The sequence below is a fragment of the Lampris incognitus genome, chromosome 13, assembly GCF_029633865.1.
Source record: "Lampris incognitus isolate fLamInc1 chromosome 13, fLamInc1.hap2, whole genome shotgun sequence".
In the NCBI taxonomy this organism is placed as follows: Eukaryota; Metazoa; Chordata; class Actinopteri; order Lampriformes; family Lampridae; genus Lampris; species Lampris incognitus.
In genome coordinates this window covers 8,508,657-8,517,855 of record NC_079223.1, presented here as the reverse complement: position 1 = coordinate 8,517,855, position 9,199 = coordinate 8,508,657, and the positions used below count along the sequence as shown (strand labels likewise).

At 49.4% G+C, this 9,199-nt stretch overlaps 1 protein-coding gene across 1 annotated transcript in view; it reads right to left on the bottom strand.

The window, feature by feature from the left end:
• Window positions 1-320: 320 nt before the first annotated feature.
• The window catches only part of micu1 (mitochondrial calcium uptake 1), a 49,287-nt gene continuing 40,408 nt past the window's right edge, over window positions 321-9,199 (bottom strand). The window contains exons 7-12 of the mRNA XM_056291560.1: window positions 8,814-8,896; window positions 8,280-8,480; window positions 5,756-5,893; window positions 4,146-4,254; window positions 1,518-1,607; window positions 321-1,311 (exon numbers count right to left, since the gene is read on the bottom strand). Coding sequence (XP_056147535.1) covers window positions 1,148-1,311; window positions 1,518-1,607; window positions 4,146-4,254; window positions 5,756-5,893; window positions 8,280-8,480; window positions 8,814-8,896 — 785 coding nt within the window. The 3' untranslated portion in view covers window positions 321-1,147. The remainder of the gene's footprint in view (window positions 1,312-1,517; window positions 1,608-4,145; window positions 4,255-5,755; window positions 5,894-8,279; window positions 8,481-8,813; window positions 8,897-9,199) is intronic.

The following is a 9,199-nucleotide window of genomic DNA, read 5'->3' as shown; positions in this document are numbered from 1 at the left end:
TCATTACACACGGCGACCAACGCCGTCCTCGGCCCCCTGTAGATTAGCCTCACTAATCCCGCACGGCGCTCTGCCGGGAGTAATGCCGAGACTGGAAATGAGGCTACGACAGTGTGTCTTGCAAGTCAAGTGAAGCACAAATGCCCGGCGCCCCGGGTAACCGAATGGTTACGGTGCATGCCACATAACCGCAACATCCCTGGTTCGACCCCAGCCAGCGACTTTTGTTGCACGTCGTCCCCATCTCTCTCCCCCCTTGTTTCCTGTCCGCCACTTCACTGTCCTCTATCCAATAAAACATCACATTGGGAAAAAAAAAGTTTCATGTTATCAAAAAGATTTTAATAGAGCGATACTGTCAGTAGCTGTCGAACAGAAAGTCGATCAGTGAGCAATAACAAGATTGGTGATGATGCACACGCTTTGTTTACGAGACGTTTTAAGGGCACAGCAAGCTGGGTCGATCCCTCGTGGCCCAAGATAACAGGACTACAGCAGCAGCCAGAGCTGGAGGATCAAACTTGGGTATGGAATAAAGAGGTACTAATAAGATTACAAACCGCCATCTCTCTGCCCCGCTACACAAATTTGCGAGGGTTCCACTGAGCGTACAACCGCTATAGCGGAGAACGTACTGCGGCGCATAAATATAACTGAAGGTCACACAAGTTTCATCCTACTCTCATGTCTTTCCTTTTGCAGTCAGAATAAATCATGTTAACTATGGTTATGAAACTTGCTGTTTTTAGCTCGGGGAAGGGTCACTCACTGTGCCTGCTGGCCTCCTGTTGGCACTGCATTCTTACATACAATATGGCGAAGAAAAATAAGGAAATCAAAAGTTTTTGTCATCCAGATACCCCTAACGCCTTCCACAGACACAGATGGAAAGCCTCTTGGGACACACTGTGCTGTGTCAGCATGCTTCAGTCACGGTATTGAAAGCGCTAACCACACTAGCATAGCTGCATGATTGATTATGCCTCTCAGTGCTGCAGCCTTACTGAGTGTTTCTGCATTAGTTGTCTGTTTCAGTCTTTAACATCCTCTGAAGCTTTCCTTTCGGCGATGCAAGTGTCGTTTCTGCATCTGTGCGCTCGAGCCTCCCCTGCAGTCCCAGACACACTCAAGCATCCCTCTTGTCCCACTACTGCGCCTTGGGTGTGGCAAAGTCCCAGGCAGTATCCTGGGCACACTTCCACATGGCACGCACCAGGCGAGTGAAGCCCATGTCTTTGGGTTTCTCCAGCCCGCGCATCAGCCGTTGCTTCATAATGGCAATGAACTCCTTATTACTCAGCTCTCCGTTCCCTGCAGGAGGAGGCGGGAAAGAGAGAGAGCAACATGAGAGGAGGGGGAGAGTGAGACGATGAAAATATAGGGGAGGAGGTGGTAAGGGGATGATGAGAAATATTCCATTTAATTTGCTTTACATGAATAAATAAATGTCTACGGTGATGGCTATGACAGCCGGCGTGATGAATTCCCACGTAACGGCGCCCGTCACAGCTACTTACCGTCGCAGTCAAACAGGGCGAACACCACGTCGCACACGTGGTCCGACAGCTCCACCTTGGCCACAGTGCGGGCTACCTGCTTCATGGTGGCTGTGGTGGTGGGGGGAGGAGACAGAGCGAGTTACCATTTACACAGTGGAGTAACAGGAGAGCGAGCGAACACGGACTTGCGTGAACACGAGCCCGCTCATAAACGGCCCATTTAGAGGACAGTATGTGTGAGTCAAGCCACTCCGGATCAATAGCCCCGGTTCACCTGGGAGACTATCTGAGAGACGCGAGAGGGGAGAAGGGGGACGAAGAGGAAGGTAGAGGAGGAGGACAGGGATGTAGACAATGATGAGTCGTTTGACTGAAAGAACAAGGCTGGTTAAGATTGGGAGGTGGGTATGCAGGGATGCGGGACAGAGAGAGTGTGTGTGTGTGTGTGTGGGCGTATCTACTGGCATGAAAATATATATATTTTCAGTTGTCACTTTGAACCAAATGTGCGGCATTCATTAGATAATCTTGTGACAGGAACCTCCAACGAAATCACTAGAAAACGACACTTCATCGGTCCTGGTTCTCCACAAACCATGTGACAGTGGCGCCTTTCCACTTTGGTCGTCCTCAGGATGAAATGAGACAAAAACAATCATACGTTTCATATTACCAATGGTGTCCATACAGAACCCTGCCAAGCCTTTTAAACTTGTATTAATCCTCAGGTTTGTTGAGCTCAAACAGTGCTTCTCAGTAGGCCCTTTTCGCAAACGCGGTCAACACACTGGAGCTTGGTCTGCACGGGGGAAAGACTGTGGTTTGCATCATTGCAAACTTCGTCGCCTCTGATTCTGTCTGTGACCACTTATGTTGTGTGTCAGTATAGCCGATCACACAACGCAGGTGTTGAAATTGCAGGTTAAGGTCTGGGATGCTGACTCCTCTCTCACCCTGCAGGGGTGCTTCGACTGACCCTGAACTCCTCGCTGCTCCCAATGAGCAGTTGTTACCTTTGTGTGTGTGTGTGTGTGAATTAATTAATTGTAAAGTGCTTTGAGTGGCTGTTGCAGTTAGAAAAGCGCTATATAAAATGCAGCTTGATTGACTGATTGATTGATTGACAGAGTGGGGGGGCTAAAGGGTGGTCATAGGGGGAGAGGGGTAGGAAATGAGGAGAAAAGAGAGAGCTTTGCGGTCATAAAATGGAAAACAAAGAGACGATAAAGTGATATAAAAAGACCCTTGGTCTGGACCGGGGCGGGGGGGGGGGTCATGGTGAATATAAGCTACAGTTCTGAGAGGATTTCCTCTTGAGAAGAAGAGTATTGAAGCAGGAGGAGGACTATGTACACCAGGCCGTCCCCCGCAGACACAGCACACATTACGCCTTCCAATAACGACGTCCCCTCACACACAAACACACACACATGCATAGAGACACATTTCAACGTTTGCCCAAGCCACTCGCTGCAGTGGCTTGGGCAAACATTTCGGCGCGCAAAGGACATTGGTGCAGACAGACTCACGTGCAGACATAGATGCACATGGGCAGACCCGGAACTTATTACCACGTGTATGTGTGTACACACCAAACCACAAGCTGCTCGGGGTAGACTGTACTCCTGACATGACAGCTGTGCCACCAGTGAATCAGAACTAATGGCTGTCATGACACAAAACATCTGCAGCGACACTCGGGAGCCGAATCACTGCAGCCAACGAGGAAAAGATCGCCTCATAAAACCATCAGCATCTTGTAGGAAAGGTACAGGTCTGCACGGATCACCCGCACTTTAACTGCCTCTTCCTGTTGAAATCGTAGGAGGTTCATAGTGAATTCAGCAGTATCTAATGAAGTGGAATTTTTTTCCAGATGTGGAAGATGAAAGATAAGGAATTTCTTGGCCAGATGAGGAAATATGTCTATTAAAATGTGTTTTCACCTCACCCTGTAATTTTATTTTATTTTTTTTTCTTTCTTTTTCCGGAATTTCCATCTTACCTCACTCATTGTGCATTACTGTATGTGTTTTCCTAAAAGGGCCAGACACAGCGCAGCTTTCTTGGGGCAGTCTGGGATACACTGCCTTGTTAAAGGGCACTTGGGCAGTGTTGGTGGACAGTGCAGACACCAGGAACCTTCCACTCGCCAGTAAAGCTGGAATACACCCTCCAGTTGTACCGGTGACTAGAGGGCGGCTGGTGATCCGCTGAGAATTGAACCAGGACCCTCCTGATCATTGATCATCCTCTCAACCTCCTGTCAACCGCTGTCATTTTAAGGTTGAGGTCAGCGTGTCTGTGAATGGGAAACAGTAGCCTGCGCCTGAGTAGGGAAGCGATGCATGCATGTAACGTCACGGCCCCTGGGTTCTGCTCAGTAGAGGAGGAGGAGGAGGAGGAGGAGGCGGTAGATGGATGGGTGCACAGACATTACAAATGGGTACAGCATGAGGACTGGAAGCGGAGCCAGGGGGAATGAGATGCAGCCAAGGGGATATGGCTGGCTGAGTTTTTAACCAGCCTGGGGTGATCTGTAGAGGGGTGGGGGGGGGTGGGGGTGGAAAGCAGGGAAGCTTAGGGCAGGCTGGGAACAGCGCGAGTTGGGAGGTGGGGAACGTAAATGGAGGATGAGCGCTGCACCTTTATCTATGGACGCCCCAGCCATGTGGTAGAAACTCAGTGCTGTGTCCACGTCATTGACGTTCTTCAGAAAAGTGAAGAAATTCTCCACCTCCTCGAACGTGATGCCCTAGAGAAAAGAGAAACAAACAAAAAAAATATTTCTTTTTAAAAAAAAGAAAAATGCTGTGGCAGGAAGGACTCACCTCTGCAGTTTTAACTGAGGAGCGATACCGGAGCGCTCCAATCCTGTGAGGAATCCACCCCACGTTAACAGGACGTGAGTGTGCAGTTCTACTTAAAAGAGCAGCTCAATGGTTTGACAAGCAGACAACGGGCGGTGGGTGGAACCGTCCGACACACGTGGGTGAACGTCAAGGCACGTGTGGACAGGAGAACAGTCTCTCCGACGTGCACACACTCTCCAGCGCACACACATCTGCGGGCGCACACTCACACAGAAACACCACGGTGCTGATGTGCTTGTTTGCAAAGAAGAGAGAGCAGCTGGTCTCGCACAGCGAGTACCACTTTTTTTTTTTATTTACCTTGCAGGTATGGCAGGAAGACAGCTCTGAGACACAGACAAGGGAATGCATGGGAGGAGAAAACAGAGAGAAAGAGAGCGAGCCGAACAAAGAGAAAGAGGGAGAGAGGTAACGACTGCAGTCTAATTCCTTAGAGAAGTAGATTTGGCATCACACAGCCCTCGTCTCCCTCTCCCTCTCCTTCTGGCGCCCTAGAGGAATGGAATTTCTTGTCCTCTTGTCTGCTAATCTCTACATTTAACCATGCAGTAAGGCCCTATCGTAACTCAAGTCTGACGTTTGTGTTACATTTATGCAAATGAGAGAGAGCACTTGTCGCAGCGCCTTCATGGATTTACATACGTAGAACATGAGCAAGGCTGATTAACTGATGAGGTCCATTATGCTGGAGTCAAGCCAGCAGCAGACCTGCACGAGACCAAACACACAAACTTGTCAGGAAATTCTGGCGTATTCACCTCCACTGCGGGTTCTCTACCTCTTTGTTAATATGCATTCTAGTCCTGGTCCTGAAGCGTCCCCGTGAACCATTTCTCTATCATTTCGATGTCTGATGTCCGACGAGGGAATGAGATAAGGGGATTTTGAAAGGGGAGCATTTTCCTTCGAAATACCAAACAGTCGCGAGGCTCTACGCTCCTGTCAGATCCACATTCTGTTCGACCTGAGCCGAAACGAGTTATGGCTATGTTGATAGATGGAGGAGCAGTGGAGGATACCGCCTGAGACAAACAGATGAGGTGATGGAGGAGGAAGAGAGAGAGAGAGAGCAAGGCAAACAGGGACATGGTCAGAGGAAGATGAAAATCTCTACGTTTACTGAAGCTCGGAGGAAGATCCAGAGGCATCACATGCTGATGAGCCGGGGCGCTGTACTTGCCCGGCACAGACAGAGATGATAGAAGGGTGGAGAAAGTTGGGGGAGAAAAGTGAGTGAGTGAGCTTAGTACTGCTGGACGGAGGAAGCCTCTGACAGCTGTCCACCTGTGATGTATTATTACCTTTCGCTGTCCCTCTCTCTCATGCACAAACGAACACACACACACACACACACACACAGCATATCGTATATGTAGTTTATACCTGTGCATCCTTGAACATCTTCTTCAGTCCCTTCTGCATCTGTTTGAGTTTACGGGACTGAACTCCACTATAAGCCAGCAGCATCCCCCCGAACTGTCTCTCAGAGATCCTGCCGTCCACAGGGTCATTTCTGTCAAACTGGGGGTCAGAGAACGAGAGGGGGTGACAGGGAGAGATTGAGTGCTGTGCAGATAGAAAAGAATTAATGGGAGGGGGAGGATCAGGGAAGATGGGAAACGGCAAATAGTGGTGTCAAGCATCAAGTTGAATTGCACCCGAAGCTGGTGTGAGTGATATTTATTGTGTGTGTGCATTTTTATTATGTTCTACTGGAGCATGGCTTAGCAACAGTGGGTCCAGCTGTCAGGTCAATCCAGTTGATTTACATCTGAGGCGGCTTGACAACCACAAGGCCCTGCCTCCCCCTTTTCTGAACATGTCGACCTCTCAAAATGCTAATTCCAAACACCTCCAACAGGTCGTCCATGACAAAGTCGATATAAGCCTGGGATGAAGGTTGTTGAGTTGCCATTTTGAAATACCGCACACAACTTCTAGTGAGAGGGCCTGGGTTTTGTGAGATGCAGGTCCCACTGAAGACCACAGATCTGATTTTATTTCCCATCATAATTCCTGGACATACAGGAGTTACTGGTGAACCACCAATCATTCCATCTATCCATTCTGATTTCCATGGCGGCACGGTGGCCCAGTGGTTAGCGCTATCGCCTCACAGCAAGAAGATCCTCGGTTCCAACCCCAGGGCTGTCCAACCTTGGGGGTCATCCCAGGTCGCCCTCTGTGTGGAGTTTGCATGTTCTCCACGTGTCTGCGGTGGGTTTTCTCCGGGTGCTCCGGTTTCCCCCACCATCAAAAAGACATGCATGTTAGGGTTAATACTCCTGTCTGTGCCCCTGACCGAGGCATGGCAAGACGAACTGGAGCTGGTCCCCGGGCGCTGCACAGCGGCTGCCCACTGCTCCTAGCTAAGCTAGGATGGGTTAAATGCAGAGAAAGAATTGCCCCACGGGGATTAATAAAAGTAGTAAAAATAAAAAAAGATTGCTTGGTGCTCTAAATCAAGATTTAAATTTCCTCATCACTACAGGCATCGGCAAATATACAAGCTAAATGCAGGGGGAGAACTCCAGGAGGGAGAGAAGAGAATCAGGAGGGAGGGAGCCATCCTGCCGAGAGAAAAGGATAAAAACAATTGGAGGGAGAGAGAGAGAGAGATACTGACTGGCTGACTTGAAAGGATTACCCACATTAAAACACTGCCAGTGCATATGTGCTGGTACCGTTTCTCTGCCTTTAAACTGCAGCGCTGAAACATCATTAAGACGTGACAGACAGTACTGTGTCTCTGGCAGACAGCAGGACAGCCAGTCTTATTCTTAGAGCTTCAAATGTCACAGCCCATCGCAGTTGTGGTGTCGGCTGGCAGTATCCACACTAATTAATAGGATAACTATATCCTCAACAACACCACCGCTGGAGACAGCAGTCAGGAGCACGTTACCATCGAGGCAAAGGGAGAAGCGGAGGGACTCGGCTGTCGCACAGAGGAGTTGCAGACTGAAGCTGACAGACATACTGAACCACCACCACTCAGACAAAGTGAAAATCACCAGCACTGACAGTCCACATACGCCTTGGTCACCTTGGTCATCCTCTTCTTCCATCTTTATTCAAAGCTGACACTCACCCGTCCCTCTCGCCTCCCCCTTTATTTACTGGTGTATTATGCTAGCTCCCTCAGCATTTGCAGACTGTTTCCTCTCGCCTGTTGTGCTCGGACAGCTGCAGAGCAGTCCTGGGGATGTACAGCGAAGGGTCATATATTTTCCAGGCTGCTTATCCTAATTAGGGTCACGGGATGCTGGACCCTATCCCAGCAGTCATTGGGTGGAAGGCAGGGAAACACTCTGGATAGGTCACCAGTCCATCTCAGGGCGCGCGCACACACACACACACACACACACACACCTAGGGACAATTTAGTAAGTCCGATTCACCTGACCTACATGTCTTTGGACTGTGGGACGAAACCAGAGCACCTGGAAGAAACCCACACAGACATGAGGAGAACACGCAAACTCCACACAGAGCAAGACCCCCAAGGCCGGACAACCCCGGGCCCGAACTCAGGACCCCCCCCGCTGCAAGGCGACCGTGCCAACCACTCCACTACCCTCCACTCGATCAACTCCAGCTTGCATTTAAACAAGACCCCGACACCTAAAATCGAGGGGAGGTTTACATGTTAAGGGGCATGTGGGAATGGGGTTTAAGACTTTTCAGCCCTATCAGACAGGTCCGTGATTACATATGTGTAGTTTTTGAGGCTTGCTGTGTATTTTAACACAAGTCACTCAAGTCTTATTTCAGCCTTGTTCAGCGAAGGGTCAGCATTATAATAAACCTACGTAGCTCATGTCCAAAACAACATTTAGTGGTTCGACGATTCACAGTGAAATAAACTCTTCCTTCATCCCCATCCTCAGCATCCGCCCGCCCCCACCTCTAATTTCAAAACGTCATGCTGCAGTTTCCTCTGGAACTCCAGGAAGCTGCCGATGGTGAGCTTTCCCTTCAGGTCGGCTCCAAAGAAGTAGGTGGTGAGGGCAGAGCTGCAGCCGGCTGTCTTCAGTGTGTTTCCCGTGGTGGAGCGGTCGCGGTGTCGCATGCCCATGCTGGTCTGGGAGCGAATGATGCTCTGAACCTGGAGGAAAAGATTGTTCCATGAGCATACCACATCTTAAGAGGGGGCACAAATGAGTTCCAACTATGAAAACAAGCATCTCTATTATTACCTGTGTGTGTGTGTGTGTGTGTGTGTGTGTGTGTGTGTGTGTGTGTGTGTGTGTGTGTGTGTGTGTGTGTGTGTGTGTGTGTGAGTATATTCTGGTTTACTGCAAAGCGATCTTTGAGTGGATATTGAAGCATTCTCCAGTCTAATGGTCAGTTAGATCTTTTGTGACCTTGTGTCCCCATGCAGTGTGTGTGTGTTATGATTTTTGTGGAGGCGAGTTGTGTTGCATGACCATAGTCTAACCTGCTCAAACTCCTCCAAGTCCACCTCTCCATCCCCGTTCAGATCAAACATCTTGAAAGCAATCTCAAAGTTCCTCTGGGGAGCTGCAGGCCACAGCAGACACACACAAACACCCTTGTTTTGAAAGCAATACAACAAAATGTGAGAGCAACAGGGCGCAATGGATCGACCTGAATAATAACTCGCGAGTTCAAGTCTGACTCACTGAAACACAGGAATTGAGCGCTGGCTGTGCATGAGGCGTATACATGTTGTACCCTTGTCAAGATAAATGGGATCGCATGCCTGTGTGGGTCCGAGCACATGCACGTGCAAATGCATGCATCAGGCCAAAACTAAGACTTCTTTCACAGCATTTTATCAGCATGGCTAAGGGGCTCAGACCA